Here is a 25626-nt window from a genome sequence, read left to right on the forward strand (position 1 = left end):
TGTCAGCTTCTCACTGCTAGGAATATTTTTTAAAAGGAATATATCAAGCATACAGCCCACTTTATATATTTTTTCTGCTGTGAAATTTCAACCACTTAATTACAATATTTTTTGTTGTGCTGTTACTCATTGTTAAAGACAGCTTTTAACCTCTTGTCCCTGTGCCTATTACTATAGGCTGCTCTTTAGGTTACTTTGCAACATATCTCATATTCTGCCTTTATAAGAACCCCTTTGCCTTCCCCTACATAATAAAACCATGACCTAGCATTGCCCCAGATACCACCAAGTCTCCATTTATTCACAGTACAATCTTGATAATTGCAGCACACCGATAGCTGCTCTTTGCCTCCGGAGACTGTCTCCAATATCTTCTGCCAAAATCATTCATCTCACCAGCTGCTACTCTTTTGTTGATGCACCTTGCCATTGCTGCTACTGGCTAACAAGTAAATAACAAGGTCACCCCTATTTCATAAAAAAATGGAAAATCTAGTATTGCAATAACATGCTGTGATATACAAGGCAATTAAAAAGTGAAAGCAATTATAGTTGAATTGAATTATAGTTGAATTGAGAATGATTAAATAGTTAACCCTAGCTATTACTGATTGTAAAATTGTAGGTACTGGTAGTTTGCTCTGTCATAAAGTTAGGTAGCACCAATGTATTATAGTTAGACAAAAATGTCTAGAAAATTAGAACTAAGCAGTACATTGACCCAGTCTTTTATTTATTTATTTTTTTAAATGATGGTTTCCTCTAGGTAACCAATATCAAGCAAATTTAAAAATGGTTCTAGACTTGAACAATAAGTTTGTTTGTTTTTTTAAAATTCAAATTCGTACTTTCGTAATTCCCCTAATTCAAACGTTGCCTAGGACTGCTGCCATCAACTTCTAAATGATCCTGCAAGCTTTCAGATACAGAAGTCTTACATTCAAGTTTTTCACATTTTTTCACCTTGAAAATTTGAGTTTTTTTAACCATAGATCAAATTCATGATTTTTAGAACAAAAAACTCCAATTGTGGGGGAAAAAAAGTAAGAACATTGATAAATAACCCACATAATCTTCAATTGCAATTTTTAGTGGGGGCTGAAGATCCAGAGGGGTGTTAGAGTTCAGTGCAGCTTCTTAGTTCTAGCTCCCAATAGAGCAGAATAATGTTCAGCAGCTCAAAGTATCTGAACAAATTCTACCTCATTGACATATCTATCTGCATTGACAAATTTGTCAAGTCATTAAAACACTTTTCCGACTGTCCTGGGCATCCTTATAGCAAAACGCTCAAATAATTAGCTGCAGCTTTTGCTTTTCAGCGGGCTAAAGCAAACAAAATGCACTGAGAACGTTGCTGTGAACTGTTTATACCTGAATTGAATATAAAAAGTGCAGTGCCCCTCACCAAGAGAAGCTTTTTAAATAAAGTACAAGTTACAAATTAAAGGGAACATGGTCTCAAGGGACCCCAGTTTAGCAGTTGCACCTATGCAAGCCACTGGTATGGAGTGAACTCACATTATTAATCATATGTAATACAGGTATGGGACATATTATCCGGAATACTGGGGACCTGAGATTTTCTGGATAAGGAGACTTTCTGTAATCTGGATCTCTATACTTTGTCTACTAAAAAGATAATTTAATTAAGGATCAAGGTAATTCAGAATTTTCTAATAACGGATCCCATCCCAACTGCAGTTCCAATCTGTTGTCCTCTTTTGTCTAACCTACTACAGGTATAGGACCCGTTATCTAGAATGCTCGGGACCAAGGCTATTCCGTATAAGGGGTCTTTCCATAATTTGGATCTCCATACCTTAAGTCTACAAAAAATCAATAAAACATTAATTAAACCCAATAGGATTGTTTTGCACCCAATAAGGGGTTATTATATCTTAGTTGGGATCAATTTCAAGGTACTGTTTTATTTTTATTTCTACAGAGAAAAAGGAAATCATTTTTTAAATTCTGAATTATTTGATTAAAATGGAGTCTATGGGAGACGGGCATTCTGTAATTCGGAGCTTTCTGGATAACGGGTTTCTGGATAAGGGATCCCATACCTGTATTTATAAGCAGTTCAGACATGTGCTAAACATTTTCTCAGTGATGGAATCCTAACTAAAATTGCATTTAAAGTCCTATACGTGATATAACAGACATGCAGAGAGACTTCCAATATGATAATAATGCAATAATATACAGTGCAAAAAAAGGTTCTTACATGCTGCTTTCTGCTTCTTAGCACTACATAGCTTTGTAGCAGCAGTAAATGCAACTAATTAACACATTAATCATGTATGCTGAGGGCTGAACCCCTCTGTTTGAATATTAATATGTTAAGGTGACATTTGCCTAGTCCAACAGGCCTCTCTCACACATAGATACAATGACAGTCACCATTGTCCATTGTATAACAATATATATAGTCTCTGTTTTCTTCAAAAACTTCTGAAGGTGAAATTCAGTTAGCGAAAAGCCTTGCATTTTACTCAGTGAATTAGTGCATGTCTCTCTCTCTCATTCTCTCCTGCCACAATGAACCAATTAAAATTTTATTTCCATTCCCAGGGGAATGCTAAAAATTAGATCCAAGAATAAATAATCAGATGCCTTTCATTCCCAAACATGGTCACAGTTTATGCATTTGTTACTAATGTTTTGGTGCGTGACTGTACGTGATGTATACGTTTTGCTTTAATCATATCACCCAATTAGTTTATGGTATTTAATTGCAGAGACTGAATATGATAATCATCTCTAACAAAAGCCAACAAGAACGAGATCTCTCTCTTTAAGAAACCACAATGCCCTGGAGAAAGTATTTTCCTTAAGGCAATCTTAAAATTCAGGAACTGCTACAGACCTCACAGATGAAATCTGCCCCTTGGGGCTTATTGTGCACATAAACAATCAGGCCTGGTAATTGTGTTCATTGTGCTTTTCTGAAATGAAGCTCACTTTTGTTTTTATTTTTTTATTGTTTACTGGGGATTGATCCAGTTCTCTTTTTAATTTACAACTTTACTCAAAGCAATAAATACACTTAAAATATATTTTATAACTACACTTTTTTTTTTTTTTAAATCAGGCAAGGCAACTAGTTCTGCAAAATATACAGTATATCGTACAGCTAATTATCAAATACTTTAGACTCCCCTCTAAAAAAGCACAAGCACAACCTATGGTAATAACTGAGAGTAAGCAGTACAACTATAAATAAAAAGATTCAATTTGTCTTTGAAAACATATATCTCATGCCAGGGGCGGGCAAAGCCGACCAGGCGCCCTAGGTAACCCGGTTGGCCACCTCGCCCTTGCACCTTCCTCATTCGCCCCCAACCCCCTTTGGCGCGCATGCGCAGTTGAACGCGGAGGGCGGGGTTCGCGATGCAATTCATCATTGCCCCCACCGCGTAAGGACAAGTGGCGGGGGCAATGACTAAAGAGCGCGGACTAGGGGTAGGCAGGAGAGGCTGCCTGGCGCCCCCCAATCATTGCGCCCTTGGCAGCTGCCTCTTCTGCCTACCTCTAGTTCCGGCCCTGTCTCATGCACTATATGAAAAGAGGGATCTTTGCATGTCCCATTAAAGGAAAGGTATTTGTGCAAAACTTTGCTCAGTTACCAAACCTTTGGGGGTTTGTCTGTAGCTGTTTGCGGGTTAATTCACACAAAATAGACTTTATTTGCAGTATAAAAGAGTTAGTAAAAGGTTTCTTGCCTCCCAGAATTATGGCATCATTGTGGTCCCAAAGGGATGATTATTGTGATGCCACACTGTACCCACTGCAACTGCACTCTTAGTGGCAAATCAGACACAATTGTACTAAAGTCTGTCTGACATAATTTCTGGTGTTCGCTGTGCAAATGACATCTGCAACCAATGCTTGAGGTGCAAGGGTGTTGCACCTATTGACACTTGGCGCCGAGGGAACCCTGGAGTTACAGCCTGCTCAGGAGGTAGCTCCAGAGCTCTCTTGCATTAAAATGCAGCAGCAGCTCCTAATTTGGAACAGGAAGGACTGAGGGGCACTGAGACAACTAAAAGGAAGTGCAAGGAACACGTTTTGTTGCAAGTACCTTTAATGAAAATGGTTCTATGCGCAACTCAGTGTGGAGACTGCAAATGCACTTGTTGACGTACATGAGCCCTTCTGTTTTAGACTGGTTGGCTGAATAAAACAAAATATAAAAAGCAGTGGGGTGCCAATGTGCATAGGCTGCTCATTAGAAACTTGAATGCATAGATGTGGTCCAGTACCCCCCAACCTGTTTGTTTGGCACCATGCTCAAGTACAAAAATGCACTGGGGGAATGGGACTGCTGAACAACTGTGGACTTATGGGTCACCTTACAAGGTCCATGTGAGGCTAGTACATTTGTTTTCTTAATCTGTTTGCAGGACAAGCAGTATATAAAACCTTAGAAATAAAAAAACAATAGGCAGGATTAATAGTTACATAGTTATATATATTGGGTTGAAAAAAGACCAAAGTCTATCGAGTTAAACCCTTCCAAGTAAACCCAGCACACACAAACCTATACTTGCCAATCTATACACTCACATACATAAACCATATATACCAATATCAATACTAACTGTAGTAGATATTAGTATCACAATAGCCTTGGATATTGTACTTGTTCAAGAACTCATCCAGGCCCCTCTTATAGGCATTCCCAGAATCTGCAATCAGATCATTCCACAACCTCACTGCCCTCACCGCACTGGATTATGAAGGATTTTTTTCCTGATTGAATCAATAAATTCTGCGTTGAAACACAATTAAAATTCTAAGGCAGTGTGTAATAAGGGAGTGCCACATAATACAGACACAATTAAACGGTAAATATTTTGGGCAACCAAAAAAATACCCTCCCCTTTCCACAAAAAAGTATATAGTTATGGGCTCCGTCCATCTCCCATAGAGTCCCTATTAATAATTCACACATAATTCACATTTTTAAAAATGATTCCCTTTTTCTCTGTAATAATAAAACAGTGACTTGTACTTGATCCCAACTAAGAAATAATTAAAACTTATTGGAGGCAAAACAATCCTATTGGGTTTATTTCATGTTTAAATAATTTTTATAGACTTATGGTATGGAGATCCAAATTACAGAAAGGTCACCGGAAAACCCGAGGTCCCAAGCATTCAGGATAACAGGTCCCATAACTATATACTGTATATTACAATATATTTAATCTGGTCAACAACATCTGAGTCATCCCTGGTCTGGTCAGCCATACACTCACTCATCTGTAATTATAGAACTGAGTTTTAGTTGCAACATGATCTACCAAGGTTACAACTCCCATCTTTATTGTACATCCCATGGATCACCTGACTGAAGATAAGAATGATCGGAGCTACAACTAAAAAAAATAGAAATGCATTGATTTATTTAATACTATTTTCAACAGTCAAAGGGCAACCAACACTGTCACAGAAACACTGGTTCTTTTAATAGTCATTAATCTGCTTTAATAAATATGCATCTTCGTAAAGATCAGCAGGTCATTCATCAAGGCTTTTAGGCTTATATATTTTGCTGACTGTATTTAATTTCAAACAATCATCACACTTCTTTAGTTAAGGATGTTACTCTTACCCTTGTTATTAGAGGTTGAGAAGCTCATAGTATTTTCTCCAGCCTTAATGCAGACCATTTGATTCATAGGCCTATGATGGCACTAAAACAGATTTACTGTGGCGTTTATGGCATTAATGAGATGGAGAGGCACTAAAGTAACTTTTGCTAGGAGAGATGCACCAATCTGTCCAGCTGTCTCCCTGTGCAATTCAGTAGCAAAGGGCTGATGCACTTGCTTTCTGATTAAAAGGTCTCATGCCATCTGCCATAGACCCGGGCTGTTGCTAATGACTTAACTGCCTACAAAATTCTTCTGGTTATTTGCTCCATGGTAAATAAAGGAAAAAATGACAAAACCATGTATGATAAGGGGCATGAAATAAGATGATCATTTTTTTATGGTGAATTGCTTTATGAAGGACATAGCAGGAATGAGAGTAGAACGTAAGATAAAATCGCTGGTAACCTTCTATAGCAGAACAGATGGCTTAACTATTATCATTGCAAAAATTCATTGTCACACTTTGATCCAAGGCACCAAATTGGCAATATCGTTTAGTACTCTTGTTTGTGCTCTAGTGAAAGGTATGCATACATTATAGGAATGTCTGCTATAAACAGAATGGTATAGCTATCCATAAAGTTACTGAGATGGTTTGAACTCTATTTAATTCAAATCCAGTTCAAAAAAATGTACTGGATTTCTGTATAGCTGCTGTTGAATCATTTAGCAGTCATTAGCCAGAGAAATGCGTCAGAACATTATAGAACAGGAGGGGCACCATAAAGGAATACATGTATATCTGTGGAAACCAATATTATTTATTAAACAAAAGTATGTGGAATTGTTCCTTGAAACAAAGACCATTTATTGGCAAGTTTTAAGTACATATAGTAAGAATGGAGAAGTTTGTTTTGAAACTAAATATAAAGGCCATAAATCAATGGGGGTTTCCTGCTAATGAAAAAACACTTTTTCAGGGGTGCAGGCAGCGTTTCAGGGGTCCCCTACTTTAAAGGCCTACTGGCATTCCAAGTGAGAAGCCATATTGACATCTCACCTAAGTTTCTGACAAATAGTCAGTTTGTACACAAACTGCTCAGTTTCCAATGCTGATTTCTTAAAAATAAAATCTAAATAAAATAATAATTACTTTTTTGAGATTAGAAAAGCATCATTGATAAAGTTTCTCTACTCACACACCTTACAACCATATTTTCATAACAGGAGGTTCTCACAATGCACTGATTCTCTCTTTCCTTTAAAATTACTTTATTGGCAAGGTTTGCGCCTAATTTTGGATAGACAGCAATATTTTGGAAATCAAATACTCTTTACATAAGTGAATAGAATAGAAAACATCCTTAAATTTGCTACATGGCTTACTAACCATCAGGCTAAAAAACCCTCACAGTTTACCCCATTCACTCATCTGGCAAGGAGCGAGGACCACATCAATGAGTCAATGTGCTCCTCAATCCAATGGGAAAATCAAAACTGCCTGATTAACACCTGGCCAATTTTCAGGCAGATATCGGTTGGGGAGGCCAAACGTCTGTCTCCATACATGGGAAGATAAGCTGCTGGATTGGTGTGAAGGACTTGAATCACAGCTTAAATCTGCCCATTTATGGCCACCTTTAGAAAACAAAAGCAAAGATCTTTTTGGTTGCTATGGGTAATATTAACAGTGACGTTGGTCTCCTATGGTAATGGCAATCAGACAACTGCCATTCCAATAAGAAAAACAAATGGCTAGTTGTGTTGAAGGTATAAATACTGTATATATATATAATTTATATATATAAAATCTTCTTCCGAAGAGAACTGGCTACTGTAGGAAGCACAAATATTTTAATTGTATTTAAGAGTTCTGATGTATTTTTTCTCTGAAAACACATTAGCTGTTGCAGCAGCACATCTTGATTATCAGTCAATATATATTAAGAATGCTGACCTGTTATTAAGTGCTTGAATGAGCACACCTTACAAGGCAAAATATCATTATTGAATGAAAAAAGTGCATGGTTTATTAAAGCTGTTTGCTGACATGTATACATGGTCTACCAAATCAATCCATATAATGTATGGATACTAAGAACATTTTATTACAAAATTGATTTACAATCAATTAAATGTATTAAATGCATATTTTGTCCTGTACCCAACCCAAATCATTCCTTGGTAAAATGGCAACTCCTCACAGCTGGGGCAAGTTACTTCAACGGACCTCTAAAATGTTATTATAGGTATGGGATCTTTTATCCGGAAACCTGTTATACAAGTTATGAATTACTGGAAGGCTATCACCTTAAGACTACATTATAAGCAATTAATTCCAGTTTTTAAAAATTATTTTCCCTTGTAAAAATGAAACAGTGCCTAGTTCTTGACCCCAACTAAGATATAATTAACCCTTATCAAACACAAAACAATCCTATCGGGTTTATTTAATGTTTAAATGATTTTATAGTAAACTTAAGGTATGGAGATCTAAATTACGGAAAGAACCCTTATCCGGAAAACCCTGGTCCTGAGCATTCTGGATAACAGGTCCTATACCTGTATTATGTTAGCAGGGCCTAGTCACATACAAAAAACCTGCCTTAAAAAGACTCCTCAGTGTGCAGAAATGTGGCTTTTGCATTGCAAGTATCACTCTCCGAACCATTAAACAAAACAAAAAATATTCTGGATGAGGTTCCTAATAAAAAGTGCATCCTCTGCTGAAGTAGAACTATGGCCTCACTGGACTGGTGGTTGGGGTTTTACATAGCAGAGGAAGCACTTGGGTTAGGGTTCATCATAAACCCCAATGCATATAACAGAAAGGGCCTCTAGGGTTACTTCTAAGGTCCACATTAGTGATGGCATGGATTAAATAAGAAATTCCGCATGTCGCCATTGGCGATTCTTTTCTCGAAACCTGCAAAAAGTTGCTGTGACAAAAAGATTTGCAGAGAAATAATGCCCATTGACTTTAATGTGTTTGGAGTGAGAAAAAAGTTGCAGTAATGTAAAAACAGTTGCGTCAGAAAAGTTGCAATTGTGCAAAAAAAAAACAAGTGTATAAAAAAAGTTGCTTGGTAGCCACATTTCACAAATTTTTCATCTTTTTGTGAATTTTAAGCAGTTTGGCTCATTTTTGGTGAAAATGGGACACATTTGTCAATCACTAGTCCCTATAGCCATCTAACCACCTGAATTGAAAGATCCTATCTAAACTCAAGCCCTGGTCAGATAAATGTGGTCAACTGCCTGTATCTAGCATTCGCAGCAGTCTGAAAGAACTCAGCACAGCCAATGTCTAAGAATTATCCTCTACCTAAGCACTGCCAAAATTATATAAGAAGGTGTACAAGCTGGTCAGTGAAGTTGAACCTAGACCTTAGGCCTTTTTTCTTAACTTCATTAATCGATGGTTATTTTATATCTCCTTTATTCTGCAAGTAAAATCAGGATTTTATGTATGTTTTGTTGTCTAACATGAAAACATTTGTAGTTCTCAGTAGTATATAACTGCAAAAGCTAATTATTACTAAAAAGACATCATTTTGACATTTTTCTATTGCTTTTTGCTATTTTTTTTGTTGTTTGATAACATTTTAGAAACAAGAACCTTTGATAATGTCAGTTGCCATCTTCGTTTAAAATCCCCCTATTTGCGTTGATGGGATATGGATTTAAATTATGTCCTCATTCAAACAGTCTGAAGTGAGGCTATCAAGGCACAGTCACTTGATTTGGATGGTAGAACAATAAATGTGCTTGAGGAGGAAAGCATTTTCTAGCAGCAAAGAGGACTACGCTGTAACAAAGGGTTATGCCATTAGGCTTGAAATAGGAGACTCGAGGGACATGTGAGAAGATGTTACAGTATCTCAATGCATACAGTCATATTTCATTTGAGGTGGTAGATGCCATAATTATGGTTAACAGCTATACCATTATCAGCTGCTTTCAAAGCAATATATCAAGCAAGGAGTAATATAATTTTTAAGCATTGTGTACAAATGAAACTAAATTGTCAACTCAGTATTCAATATATTCAAGGCTATAAAAAAAACAAATCGGCTCCATAGCTGAGCTGCTGTTTTGCCTGTGGCCTAGTTATATTCTGACGCTAATATTTCTTTTACCTATTTGGGAAAAAGGTGGGTGGGTAGATCTAAATCTCTGTGTATCTCCATATTGAGGAAAAAACATAACTAAGGGAGGGGGGTAATACGATTTGTAAATGGAAAAACTCAATTAAGAAGATTTATTTGCATTTTGCAATGTAACATTCCATATTACCCATAGCAACTAATTAGGCATTGGCTGTCAAACAAGACTGATACTGTAAATGATTCCTGCTGATTGGTCACTATGGGCAGATTTACTAAATCTCTAACATTTCTCTTTTTTATCTTAAAATTCAATTAAACTTGTTTACTTAAATGTCTTTACATTTACTAAAAAGTTGCAGAAAAGTAAATAATTTTGAAAACTGCAACTTTTTCAAATTGTCTCAAAAAAAAAAAACAGGGTAAAAAATATGAAACCTCTAAAGTTTCAAAGCAAAAGAAGGATCCTTCAAGGAAGGAAAGGGACATCTTCCATTGACTTCTACATGATCTCGGCAAGTTTTAGCTGGCAAATTGTCAGATTCGGATTTTTAGCTGTTTTTATGTATACTAGGGGCACATTTAGTAATCCACGAACGTCCGAAAGCGTCCGAATGTGTTTTTTCATAATGATCGGTATTTTTGCGATTTTTTCGTCACCGTCGCAATTGTTTCGTATTTTGCGCGACTTTTTCGTCGCCGTTACGACTTTATCGTATATTTTTCGCAACTTTTTCGTTGCCGTCGCGAAACATTCGGATTGGTTTTTCCGCCGTTTACTATAGCGCAATACGAAAAAATTGCGACGCCAACGAAATAATCGCGCAACTACCGATAAAGTCGCGCCGGCGCCAAAAAAATCATGACAAATACGAAACAATCGCGACGGCGACGAAAAAAACGATAAATTTTTGTTTCCAATCCGTTTTTTCCCATTCGGGATTCAGATTCGGGGCTTAAATGGGCTGTAAATGTGCCCCTAGATCTTGGAAAAGTCGCAACCATTTTTTCTGCGGCTTTTAGAGCTAAAAAATATAACTAGAAGTTACCATGCATATAAATGATAACTAAAATTAACAATTTTATACTGAAAATAATGTAAATTCACTTTTGTATTTTGAAAACAAAATAACGCTAATAGCTGTTGCTTTTATGGGAAATGTATTTTCTAGTAGTCACTACACTGAATACACTAAAAGCTGGCAAGTTCATTTAGAAGTCAATGGAGGTTATGCTAAATTTGCCTCCCCTTCACAAAAGATTTCACAAATGTTTTTAAAATGTTCAGACAGTACCATTTTTTTTTAAATTTCTTTTCTGGTACTTGGCACAGACTGCTCATTTGTCTTTTTGCAAATTATTTTAATTTGGATTTATAAAGTGATTTTGAGGTGTAAAAGAAAATACTAATCTAAGGGTTAAAACGACTTGATTTTTTCAATGACATAAAAACAGGTTCAATAGCCAAGGGCTGTACCCATGCCCTGCTCCTCCATGCTTCATATTTAATGACAAATGTAGCAGCAGGTTCTCAGAATTATACCAACCATTTTTCCCAAGCCATCTGGCTGGGATTCCAGTTTGGAACTGGACAAAAGATATCATAACACAGTCCAGCATCAAATTCTGACTGTAACAAAAGATATTGATGGAAGGTCTATCTGTGCCCCACCTGAGTCCATGTCCCTTGCTCCACCTGCTACCACTAGGCATTCCTTTCTGTTTGTAATCATTCCTATGTCCATTAAATAGCACCACAAAGGGCATCAAAAAAAGAAAAAGAAAGTGATAGCTGTTTGGGTGTGCATATGTATGGGGCTGCATTTTACTTGTACTAAGTGTTTCCTGCAACTGCTCAAATGCTGACACCGGTAGTGCCCGGTTAGACATCAGTCTAATTCACTTTCTGATTGAACACTCTGCTCAGTGGATGAGGAAGCATGCCATATTCCATTGTAATGCAATATACAGGTTTATATATATGAAAAAAGCTTATCCTGTATATTGAGATCCCTGAGGGCTATATTGCAATGGGAACTAATAGGCCTGCTTGTACCAATCAATATCTGGTGTTGAAAGGCTTCTGTTTCTGTGATCCTTTCATATTTTATAGTTTCTGAGATTTCTAAAGCTCTATGTCACATCATTTTCGCAGCAAGTATTTGGAAAAATAACTGTATAAGACGTACTTCACACAGAGGAATCATTGCTTTATCGCTTTATAATATTCTTTAAAAAAAAAAAAGTACAAAATAAGCGTTTAAATGAACAATTTGCCATGACATTTGTAATCTATATTGTATCTATATAGCAATCTATTTATAGGCATTAAGGCAGGACAACTACAATCTTTCTCTTATTTTCAATTAAAAACTGGAGTCATGAGCCGTACTTGGATCTATCACTTTTAGCAATACAGGTGTCAGGGCGCTGCTATCTTGCTCCCTTCCCATTGTTCTGCTGATCGGCTGCTGGGAGGGGGGTGATATCACTTCAACTTGCAGCTCAGCAGTAAAGTGTGACTGAAGTTTATCAGAGCCCAGGTCACATGGCTGTGGCACCCTGGGAAATGAAGAATATGGCTGGCCCCATGTGAAATTTCAAAATTAAATATAAAAAATCTGTGTTTTTGAAAAATGGATTTCAATGCAGGATTCTGCTGGAGAAGCCCTATTAACTGATGTGTTTAAAAAAAACACCTTTTCCATGACATTCCTTTAAAAGCAATTTAACACCAAAACATTGACCCGTACATCAGTTGTGATGCACGGTGCAAAGGTTAGAGCAAGATGTAGTTCCACCCGCCATCTCACACAACGAGGTGTATTGGAACAAACAAGCCAGCTCATACAGGCACCCAAACTGCCAGTTAATACCTATGCTGAAGGTTGTCAGAAGTATATTATTGGTGACCTTAATTAAATTTCTAGCATAGCATAATCCTACACACAATACAAAACAATGAAACACATAATCTGACCACATCATTTGTTGTACTGCAGACAAGTATGCTCTTGTTTCCTCATTGTACTCTGTATATCTATAATGCCACTACAATGTAGCCTGAACTGTTGACAAATATAACAATGAAGCAAGTGGTACAGCTATATTGGCGCATTATATTCCACGCACAAGCAATTTGCATTTCAGCGATGGGTAAGTATTCATTACCCTGTCTGGTGCATTCCACCTCCTGCTTCACATATAGTAATAAGTCCAATTTATGGAACAAATGAATATGACCAATACACTGAGAAGTGCATCAACCTTTCCTTCTAATACACCCTGCCTCTGCTATATTAGCGATCAACAACAATACCTTTTGACAAAGAACCACTTTGACTCCACACATGTTATGTGTTAATAAATGGATTTTAACAGCAATTACTTGTACCTTTTAGCTTCCCTTGTTCATTCAGTACTGTTGTTAATAGGTCCAATTTATCCATACACAAACATGCTGAATAAAGATAAAAGAGGCCTTCATTTTTTTTTTCTCATTCAGCATTTGTCTCTATCACTATGGGTACTAAATGGAACTTATTACAGGTGCAGTATAGGATCCTTTATCTGGAAATCTATTATCCAGACTGTTCTTAATAACAAAAAGGCAATCTCCCATAGACTCCATTTTAAGCAAATAATTCTAATTTCTTGGTACTTGGTAACTAAGCTGCATGAATCTATATTGGTGGCAAAACAATCATATTGGGTTTATTTTATGTTTACATGATTCTAGAAGTCTTATGGTATGAAGCTATAAATTACAAAAGAGATCCCTTTTCTGGAAACCCCAGGTCCCCAGCATTCTGAATAACTGTACTACCTGCTGTGCTGTGTGGTGGAACGCTCAGCCAATGGGGACTTACCTGATATTTTTACTGAACATTTTACTGAATATTTTTACAAAGCAAAAAAAACCCAAAAAACTGGGGATGATTCTTTCCAGTGCAGATAAAATCTCAAAATCTTTCATTTAAGTGGAAACACCATTTCATGTGTATCTTTGATAAATGTATCAGTTTGTTAAAATCCTTTGATAAATGTAGCTAAGCATCCTATCAATAACTGTGGTGGGATTAGTAGTTTGTTTACATTTATATGATAATTTAAATGCCACCAATGGCAAATCAGGCTGAGGAACATTTACCCAAGATATATTTAGAAACTCAAGCTTTTATGGCACTGCTCCAGTAAGATGGGATCGCCGAATATGGTATTCTTTTGTACCCCAGTAACTAAATTATTTAATTTATTGTGTTTCAGATTACATTTCAAAAAAGTCACAAAAATTCTTTTTTTTTCAAAGTGATGTTTATTTTTATATAGGAAGCATAGCTGGGGCAGTTTTCAAATGAGCACAAGAATGCTGCTTGTTTATAACAAAACATATTGAGGAAATATCTATTAGTCCCTGTATGGGGTTACCGCTTCTTCTCTTATTCACATTTTTAACCATTGACACTTAATTGCACAAGGGTGGTTGCCCATAGAAGCCAATCAAGACTTTGCTCTTAATTTGCTGCAGAACTAAAACTAATTGCTAATTGGTTGCTATTGACAACTGCACTTGTGCAATTTAGCAGCCCCATTAAATTCTCATTCTGCGTGGCTAGAAAGCAATTCATTTGCATAGTTCACAGTAGCATTAAAACCAGTGCAGCCAACAGCATGCATCTAGTAACTGCTAATAAGCCAACTATGGTATAATGTAGATTGAATGCATGTCCAGTTTTGTAGAGGCCAGTGGCAGCTTGCAAACTACAAGGATGAGGGAAATTGGATATCAGTCAAGTAACTGAACTGGGATTAGTGGTGGACAGATTACTGGTTTACAAGTGCAAAATATATACATTTGCATTTTTAGAACCTTCAAAAATGTGTTGACATTTACAATGAAACATGAGGTCTTCTGGAAACTGGGGACAGAGAACATCACTGTAAGGATGACTGATGGCCATGGAACAGCTGTTAGATTGTCTTTATTAAAGCAATTAAATACATTTCCATTATTTTGTTATTTTGTGCAGTTGGTTTGGTATGGCACAAGCTGGTCGGGGGGACTCAGAGAAGCAGCAGGACCTCCATTTCTTTATTATGACACTTTTACATTGAATCTCCATATTTACCTTTTGGCACTACCATCCCTGTTTGAACTGACATAATGCATTTGCTTGGATAGTGTTGATGGGTTTTCCTCTCTTTTTTTTCCCTTTTAACATTTCACACCATATTTATTACCTTCAGCAAGAGAGTTGAACCTGGGCCGCAGCTGCACACTGCACATATATCATAGCTCAGCTGCTTGTAATGACAAAGCATTCCATTTGAGCATAAAAGAATTGTCACACTCCCAGTTAACACTGCATTCACTTAACTGAAGAGCACGGTCAAGGTAAACTAGCCATTGTAACTTAGGAATAAGGGCACTGGAAACATAGAGGTAATACCTATTCCAGGAACCAGGCTCAGTACACAAATATACAGTGTATATATTTATAAAACCAGCCTGATAACATAATGCTATGGACCTAAAGAATTTTAGTTTTGCTCCCAGAGCTTTGGCAATAATAGGTTAAAACTATAGCCTGGCTGTAAAAGAGACACCTGCCTTGTGAGACACATGTCTTATGTTTATTCTCCTTGTATTGCCCCTCCTGGCATCTAGAATGGCATGCCACCTTTAATACAGGACACCAATGAAAAATCCATCAAAGGGTAGGAACTAGACCTCTCCCATCCAAATGTTCAGGTAGATCTCCAAAGGCAAATTCATATGATCAGGTTACAGGGCTACTTACTAGACTGCTGCAATTGGACTATTCATATTTCAATATGAATCTGATCATATATAATTCTTTACACCAGTGGTCTGGCTATAGAGTTCATTAAGCACTGGGCACTGCTGGGAGAGAGCCTATATCACGAGGCACAACTTGAATTTATGAAACAAGATCGGTGCAGTGTAGGAAGGAAAGCATATACTAAATGTCAAATACTACAATTATCTAGCAATAAGCTCTTTTGAGTATTATCTAAGGTGTGTTAAACTTAAAATACCATTTTGTTAGGGTATATTAAAGGATACATTTTAACAAGTGTCAAGGTGTAGTACCATTTATGTATTTAATGCATTCATATATTTCATATGTAGGTCATAAGACAATGTTTTAAAATGTCATTACATAGGTGCCATTGGGCATAGATAGGCAAAAATGAAATGAAAAAGGTCTGGGATATCCATGGCAACACTTAACAGCTAGAGGTGGGGACTGCTGTGATGTCCTGACAACAGAGGGAATCCTATCAGTGGGGGATTAGAAGATTTCCTAACCTTGCACATACCTGCCATGGATGTAATTCTTCCTGTCATATGGTTTCACACAAGGGAGTCTAGTTCATTTGCCATGAGACTTCAAAGTCATATGCAAATATTTGTTTTGTGCACACAAATGCGTACGTTTACCGAAAATATGCTATGATGTACTATATGGAGATCAGTGTGTGTATTTCTTATGACAATATAATACATTGTATTTAAAATGGGGGATATTTATTTCTTATTTATTGAAATAAGTAAGAATACTCCTGAATACTCATTGGAAAACCAAAGTACGAGTCATATTAATAACAATTGCATTTAGGTTCTGCTAATGTCAAATACAGTACCTGTGGCACATTTGAGATCAGTAACTGAGCATTATAAGAATTGCCTTAGTGTTTGACTAAATTTGTAGTTAGGTTTTTCTTTAACAAATAAACCCCTATTTATAGCTTATCATTGGGTTACGAGCAAGCATGGAATTCATACTATAAATGTGAGCATATAAATTCAATGTGAGAATGGGTCTTCCCACTTGTGAAGTGTTGTTCAATACTAACTTGGCTATGTTGTCTAAAATAGGGGGCCCTCCTACACAATAATAAGGTTAAAGATATAGAAAAAATATTCTTGTATTAGTGATCCTAATCTTGTTTCAATCATGGCTATAGACCAATCAAATGCTAATGCCACATTTCATCTTAACTGGCCTTTACCTTAAATACTACCTTAAATAGCCTCAAATCAACCCTTAGTTGGGACAGCCCCATAGTTTGGGAACTCACTCTGTATGTAGCACAAGTGGGTGGCACAAGGGTGTTTATGGAATGCCTGCAGTTTGCATGTCATAGAGCTGCTCTCTGCACCTTGCGCCAGATTTTTAACCCAGTGCAGTATGCAGGGCACAGATGAAGCGGTAGGCACAAGAGCTTAGTGACTGAATAGACCATAAGCTGCAAGCCATATATTGGTGAATGAATATTTATTCCAGGCAATATGGGAAATTCCAGCAAGTTCACAAGCAAATGTCTCTGCTTATGTGCCGTACTCATTGTATGTCTTGATTAACTATCAATAAATGAACCAATGACAAGTCAGATTCAAAACAGAATAAGTTGCTCTCTCATTTAGAGCAGATTTAAAAGTACCAGTGAATTTAGTTCTCTTCTTTGTAAGAAAATGGCAAATGTCCTTCATATAAGAAAAGGTAAGTGTCTCCTTAGGCAACTAAACACTATAAGACGTCACCAAAACTTCACACATACCTGTGAAAAGAAGGTTCTGTGCTTGTCACCCAATGTGATGCTACCCACAAACACAACCACATTTGTCACTTAACATAAAAATACATTTCTGCTGCGATTATGCAGTTGGCAAGTCCATACTCTAAGTGGCATTTGGTACTGGCTGGAAATAGCAGGTTAAAGCAGAGCATTAATAAGGTACAACTGAATAATCATGTCAGCTGGTGCTCCCTTCTATGTGTACCTCACTTGGGGACACACTATGGTCTTAGCCTGAAGAGCAAAAATGGTTAGGGTACCTTGGAGGCCTGTCCCTAGTCTAGAGTTAAAACTTCTAAAACTGTTAGCCTGGATAAAATTGCCCTCATCAATCTAATAAACAAAAGGAGAGATACACCCAAATCTGCTGTAATTTGAAAGCCCATTCAGCTTGGCCACAAGTTGACATGTTTGCTCTGAGAGGAACCTAGCTGGGGAACTTCACAGATAAATCCATCTACTGCCCTTCTGGCTTATTAGAAACACACGTCCTTAACCCTGACAGTCTTAATCTTTGTTTATGGGAGTTGGTCCTTGTCATCTGTGAAACATTTCAATCAAAAAGGTTTAGGGAGACACATGTATGCAGGTAGGGTGCCTCAATATTCTCATGAGCCAAGAAGACATCTTTTGGGGACGTCCCTACTCCACACAAATCAAATGTTTAAAGCAGGGCCTCACTCGGTTTGCTTACATTTAAGAAATCAATCTGAATTTTCAATTTTGTGTCAAATATTCTTTTTTTGATCATTCTTTACACTAGTAAAGGTTTATTGATAAGGTACTAGAAGTGGAGTGCAAGACAAACAGTTAATTACCAAAGAGCATTCCTCGCTAAGCAAATGAATATACATGTGCAGGCAAAGGTCAATCAGATTTGAGAAGTGGGAATAGCAGGAACAATTGTAAGCAAGCAATACCCATGATGTCAATGGGACTGATTCGATTGTAGCTGAAAAGTAGTGAAAGGCAGTTAGTCAAATACACTGGAGTGGTATGTGCTGCAAATAGGAATGACTCAAATAGGAAAAACACAACACACTATCACAGTCATAATAAACATAAAGACAGTAATTGTTATAAACACAAGCCTAGGGAGCAAAGGATATTGCTTAGTGAGTAAAACAGCATTGTCTGATTGATGGAGGATTGGGTTCAGTTCCTGTGACAGCTGGTGATGCCCCAGAGCAAGCTATTTCACCACAATGTGCCTCAGGCAGACCAACATAAATTTTAAGCTGCATAATAAGAAACAATGTGACTGTTTTGATTGGTCAATCAGTATATCTACATCATACTAACAGGGAAACCATGGTCATCCAAGATGGAGAAACCAAAAACCTAAATTAGGAATATCCACCAGGCAGCTATCCAGCTGTTGCTGAGCTAAAACAGGCAGTAGGACTTGGAGGCCAGGGCAGGATGGTATTTGTAGTTTTCCAACAGCCGCAGGGGGCAGGTAGGATATGCTCTATATAAATGCTAAAAATAGTACATCATTTGACATAATACCCATACTGTTACCAAGAACCTTCTCTGAGACTGATGCCCCAGGGAAAATGTTCTCTCTGCCCTTCCCTATTATTATCAGTCACAGATAATAAAAAATAATAAGACCTCACAACAGAAAAATATAAATATAATTCACATTCAGCCTTCTCTGTCAGCTCTCTCATCTCCTAGCTAAGCGCCCAAATTAAAAAGTTGTGACTTGCCAGGGCCAGAACTATTATTTAATTCATGGATCCATTTCATAACCTGATTCCCGGCAGTAGGATATAGCAGCAGCGTGGCTCCTTCGGGCAGTAGTGTTAAGACAAATCAAAGAATGAGTTCCTGCCATTAGGATGATAAGCTGAGCTATCAGTGAGATGGAGAGCTAACCCAATTTACAGAAGCTTAGCAGTCAGTGTCACATATATCTCTTGAGCTTTTACAGACATTTCTACTGGGCTATGGATGTTATCACCGTTGCAAAATAAGTTAAATCAATGGTTCTGTTCACAGATCCCCCCAAATGATATGAGCCATTTAATTTGACCAAATCTTGTGTTATTTAATGTTGAAAAAGTTGATGGAAGGATCCCCCCACCCCCACACCCAATGTCCTGATAGAATTTGCTTTCTGTCCCTTATCATATACCAGTTACATTATCTTAAATCAAAATACATAACCTTTAAAGTTAATGGCATGCATTCATGTTTGAACAACATGGTACGTGTTTATAGCATTCAGTTTGCTTCTTTACCAGATACATTTGGTGCTGGCATTATTTGGAGAGAATCCCTTCCTTGGTTTAAATGAATTTCCCTTTAATCCCTGCACTGAGCTTCCAGATAAATACAGCAAGCTCTTAAAATATTCAGGATATCTATGTAATTGTAAATTGATCTGTCTTTGTGGCATATGGCCAAAGGAAGTTGGTATCCAGAAAAGACCCAGTCATTTTTTATGATTACTTTTTTTGTTGCTATTATCCAATTTAAGAATGAAGTGGCAGTCACAAATGCAATCACCAGTTTGATCTGGAATCTGCTTCCCTACATGACATCATTGACAACTAATAATATTCATTATCTGTCGGATGTGGTTAAAAAACACAAACCCTTAATTTGATGGGTTATGTCGTAGCTGGAAAATTCTAAAGCATAGCAGGCAAAATGTATTATTTTTATAAATTTAAGGACTCACCATACTCACATACACATGGATATAGGACACTAAAACAACAATGTATGATAGTTTATTTGCTATATCCGTTACAAAGTAATTACTGACATGCGGTTACGGTTGTTTTCTAGTTTGAACAATCACATTTTTCAAATAAATGTCAGTAGGAGTGCGTACCTGTCACTATCATATACAGCAGGAAAATCAGGTCAGCTGTATAGTTTTGGAGCGCTGAATTATTTACTGCACGACTAGATCTTCTCTGGCAAAATCTAATTTTAGACCATTAGATGTGCAACCTACACATAATATATATTACCTACTGCATATCATCATTGCAACAGAAATGCCTCGTGCTACCTTGGCATTGTGCTTTCACTATGTGGTTATTGTCTTTCCATCAGTACTATAGATATTAGGCACAGTCCAGTTGTTGTTCATACAGAAGAAGCTAACAACCCCTCTGACCAACACATCTGTTAATGAATAGCCTACATGCAATAGCTGCCTTTACTTTTGGAGCCAGTAACATAAAAAGAACAAGCAGCCCATTTGACTCACCAGTCTTCCATATGTATATAGTTTTGGTTTCAGATTCACTCTGCGTCTCAGCAGCCCAGATCCCACCGAGAAGAAGAACAATCACTCCCAGGGAAGAAGCAAGGGTACCAGAAAAGCCGGTGCTTCTCCCCATGCCTTCGGAAGGCAGCGATGCTGTTACAGCTTGTACACAATGAATAGCCCACTCCTAATAGCGTCTCCCTCCTCAGTTTTCCTTTTTAAGTCACAGAGAACAGAATCCTCTTCCCAGCTATTGTGCATGCCAGTTGAAAAGGAAAAACCATTTAACACCAAGGAACAATAGAGCCCAGGGCTGCTGCTTGTGCTGATGCTGTGCAGAGGATGCTGCGCCGCTCGCTTCCTATTCACTGGCTAGTGGCAGTTTTCCATCAGCTGAAAGAGAGACAGCTGTCTGCAGGGGGCTCCAGCTGACTGAGCAGGTTATCTTGATCTGGGAGGCAGCGGCAATAAATTGCACCAGCTGGAGAAAAAGAGAGTGGGGGGAAAAAAAAGAGAGAGAGAAATTCAGAGAGGAAGGGGGAAACTCATGTCATTGTAACACCCCAGATGCCTCTTATCTAAAACAATGCACAGGAAGAATAGAAGGCCTTGATCAGCTCGCAGCAACTAACTGAAGTGTTATTAAGCCATTTGATGTAATTATACGTAGTCTTTCATTCTGAAAAAGACTGTTTTTAAAGCTAGTTAATTATGAAAATATTAATTAAACATTTCCAGTCAAAATTAAACTATGCCTTCCCTGGAAATAAAACAACTCTATGTTATACAATATTAATCAAACAGAAATGTTTCAGAAAACCATTCAAATATATTTACCTATGAGTGCTAGCAACAATCGGATACAGGTATGGGATCTATCTACAAACCCAATATCCAGAAAGCTCTGAATGATGGAAAGGCCATCTCTCATAGAGTCCATTTTAAGCAAATAATTTGAATTTCTTAAAAATGATTATTCTTTTTTTCTGTAGTAATAAAACAGTACCTTGTAACTGACGTTAACTTAGAAATACATTGTAAGTAACAAACCAAAAACTTTATGCTTTATGTTTCATGTTTTAAACTGAGATAAAATGTCTTTATTAAATAAAGCATCAATTAATTAACTAAATCCAAGTGAAATTGCCTCCGTAAAGGTAAAGATAGACGTACACATAGACAGACAGACAGACAGAATGAGTGATGAGTCCCAAAACAGACCAGTAAGGGAAGAGATCATTAAAAACAAATTAGGCAGCAAGGCACTGAATCACACAAGCCATACTAACAATAGTAGTGATACTGAAGTGTGACAATGGTGACACAGATACAAATGGGCAAAATAAACAGAATACAAATAGCTTTATAATTACTGATATAAAAAAAACTTTAATTTCCTACTAGCATGCACCATTTGCAATTTACCTATGTCATGAACAACAAGTTTCATGTAACGGTACAATTTATATAAAGAAAATCATGTCTACACAATTGGCACACAGAACTGGCAGGGTATGTAGAGACATAGAGAAAACTTGCCTAAAAGTCCTGAAATCCACAGCAACTATTTATATGTTTGCTAACTGTTAACATGTTGCTAAGGAATGCAGAACAAGAGTAAACCATGTCCACGGGATCCATGGGAAACAACAAAAGTGGACTTTTATTTGACACCATCTTGCATCAAAATGCCACTCATAAAGTTGGAGAAATTATGTTTCCTCCAGTTTGACATATCTTTCTAAATCTCTAGCTATTTGTCATTAACAATAGCAAAATGGAGTCAACAATGCTGAAAACCTAACTTCAGCTGGTCATAGGTTGTTCTATTCTAATATATAAAAATTGTGCCTATAAGAACAAAGTTGAGAAAAATGTCCTATCTGTAAAACTTAAGTGAGCCTTTTGTGAGTTTGATTTTATTTTTATGACCACTCCAATTTAAATATAACCCCTATGGTCAGTTATCACATATAAATGTGAAATACTGCGCAACAATTCCTTGGTTATGGCCAGCCTGCAGAAACTCACACTGTAAATGGAAAGCAATCCGCAGTACTCGGTAATGGACATTTTATTGCAGCTAAAAGGAAGAGAATGTGCCATGCCAATGCCCTAAATCCATAGTTATCAGTTCTTGAATGTATCTGTTTATCTAATTCCCTATGACTCATTTATTAAGCCCGTGCTGTAAAGGTGCATAGGTGCCAGCTGCTGCAATGTGCTATTAGGAAATGCTACTGGTTCTGTAAATTTGAATTTCCTATCAGCATATACATTAGAAAGTGCATCAGTGTAGCCAGTAACATGATGCCAGAGAATAGCTGGTATTTAGAACCAACTATGTTGATAATATACAGTACAAGCTGAACTTCATGCATTGGGAGTATGCCTATGTGCTTTCTAGGCCCTGGCACCAGTTGTGTTCATTGTCATTACAAACACAATCCATGTATGAGAGCAGCCATTATAAATACAATGACCACTTAAGCGTTATTTAAACTCCCAGTAATCCATCAACCACTGAATAGTGCTGAAGAATGCTGGAAGAGGTATTGTACCAGCAGTAGGATGGGCAATGGACTAACAACATTCATTCAAGTAATGCATTACAACTATAGAGGAAGCATACCCCCACAGTCAGGGCTCCCCTCTCCCCCGGGCCCCACCGCAACTGCGGGGTCTGCTTCTTCTATAGTTGCAAATAAATCACCCTCCCTGGCAGATCTACCACCTGCAGGCAAGGAGCGGGGGACATGAGGGATGCAGGTGGGGGGGCAGGAAGTAGGAAGACGGGGGTGGGGGGGGGCTGGCAAAGGCTACGCTACTGTATTACAAGGTATTTGGCCTCAGCATTTGGCCTTGTATTTTCCTTCACCCTCTTCCTTTCTAACCATGAAACAGTTTACTGTACAGGAACATCAACAACATCAACAAATAAAATTTATTGGCTAAGTCTGCCATTTTAGGGACTAATGAGCATTCACGCAATATAATAATTCCTGTAATTTTAATTTTTAATGCCACATACTATAAAATCTACAAAATCAGCATGAAAGTACCCTGATGTAATAGATTATACGGTTCACTGACCTATGAGGCAGCACGTGTTGATTAATACGCAGCATGGCAAAATCGAAAGTAATTTTCATGGAAAGGTTTAAAAAACCAGATAAAAGGAAATGCCATGTGATAATACCAATGGCAGTGATTTCTTAAGTAACTTTGATACAGAAAGTAATGGAGATTGTGGATTATTGTATATAGACTCACTTCCAGGTTTGTTCATATTGAATGCTCAGTTAAATCTTAACAGCTATGCATCCTAAAGCAATAACCTGTCTGCTTTAGAAAGACATATCTGTTATATAAATATATATATACATATTTCCCTAGGTGAATGAACATTAATCATTGTCTTTGGCTAATGCATTACCCCGTTTAAGATACTCAGATACACAGAAAATGATCTCATAAGTGCTTCAGTCCTGATTCAAGGAGAGCTACATTAGAAAAACTATCCAGTGACTTTGGTAGCACGTGGTAGAGTGGATGTGAAACATTAGGGATCCTATTGTTGTAAAAAGAAACCGCCTGTAATCTCCCTCGGGAAGCCCCATATCCCAGAACCTTCCCTAATTTTGCCTCCTCACTTGCATGAGATTAGAAGTTTCCTTGATCAAATAATTCCCAAGAACTATCCTTTTAAAATATTCTGACATCAGAGCAAATTAGCGATGTTGAAGGCCGCAGATTTGCCTTTGTGTTTACTTTTCACTCTCTTACGCATTTAAGAGGGATTTAAGGGCTCAGGCAGCGGCGGCTCTGTGAGGCTGTGATTAAGAGAGATAAGCAAGTGTGGATTACTGCTCCTCAGCTCTGGGAAAGAGGCGGCAGTCAGAAGATCATGGGCTGATAAGGAATCCATAAAAAGTCATGATCATAACAAGCACATTCATTGGAAATTATCCGTTGTTCTTCCCCTACATTCATTTTAATAAGTAGTGCAAAATGAATCAATGGTTATTTATTCTGAATCTTTACTTGCACTTCAATATTAATTCTGGTTTAGAATGTATACAGTGTATAAGTGCCGGGTTTTGTACTAAACAACATCGGTGATGCCTGCCTGTTGAATGGAAAGTAAGTGCTTGAGAGGAATTAAAGCATTCATTATACAATGATCAGGTGGAGAAGGAAGCCTTTGCTATTCAAAACCCTATTATTATTTTAGTTTATTATTGGTTTACATTTATAAAGCAACTGTGTAGTCTGTAGGGCTGTACAGTAGAAGACCACATACTTGAAGATTCATTATCATTTATACTGGAAGGAAAAATGAGACTAAATTCTGTTTGCATTCTATATACTTTAATGGTGACAAGCGAAACTGTCCTGTTTTGTTTTCATTGTGCCTTTCTTCCCCTGCGAACATTTTTTTTCCAATGCAACTTTTTTCGTGGTGACTTTTTTCCGCAACAACCTTTTCTGTGTAGAATACATTGGGGTCTATTGGTGTTTTTTTTTCACAGCGACTTTCTCACTATGAAATTTTTTGCAGCAAATTTTCGCAACAATATCGACAATATTTGCCAGTGGTGAAATGCGGAATTTCGTCACAACCAAACCTGCTGAAAACATTGCCTCATTGCTATACTTTACCATAGCGTTATACTTTATCGCTATTGCTATAATAATAGTAATATAAAATGAATATGATTTCAACACAAGTAGTTTCGATTGGGTACTCTCCTCTCTAGTTTCTCTGAAAAGGCCAGGTAGTAGGCAGAGTGGTCTAACTTCTGGTTTCTAACTCTACCAGAGCTTTACTTTTTGATACAGAGGACTACTAGTTAATATTATATAGTAACCTTTTTGGAGAGAACTGAAAGGGAATCTGAATAGACATATTGTCAGACCCCATGCAGCCTTGGACAGGATCTCCGGGGTTGCAACATACACTTTCTGAAAGCTCTTTCATCCTTCTTAGAATATTTCATTATTCTCTGTGCAGTTTTCTTCAGTGGCTTTCAACCATAGAGAGTTAGCCTAACCAACGACTGAGGTAAGAGATTTG

At 37.3% G+C, this 25626-nt stretch overlaps 1 protein-coding gene across 2 annotated transcripts in view; it reads right to left on the minus strand.

The window, feature by feature from the left end:
- Positions 1-21022, minus strand: part of thsd7a (thrombospondin type 1 domain containing 7A) — a 127910-nt gene extending 106888 nt beyond the window's left edge. For both annotated transcript variants that reach the window (XM_012965596.3, XM_012965595.3), the window contains exon 1: positions 20550-21022. In XM_012965596.3, the coding sequence (XP_012821050.1) occupies positions 20550-20682 (133 nt within the window). In that variant the 5' untranslated portion in view covers positions 20683-21022. The remainder of the gene's footprint in view (positions 1-20549) is intronic.
- Between the last annotated feature and the right edge of the window lie 4604 nt (positions 21023-25626).

Source organism: Xenopus tropicalis, chromosome 6 (assembly GCF_000004195.4).
Source record: "Xenopus tropicalis strain Nigerian chromosome 6, UCB_Xtro_10.0, whole genome shotgun sequence".
NCBI lineage: Eukaryota > Metazoa > Chordata > Amphibia > Anura > Pipidae > Xenopus > Xenopus tropicalis.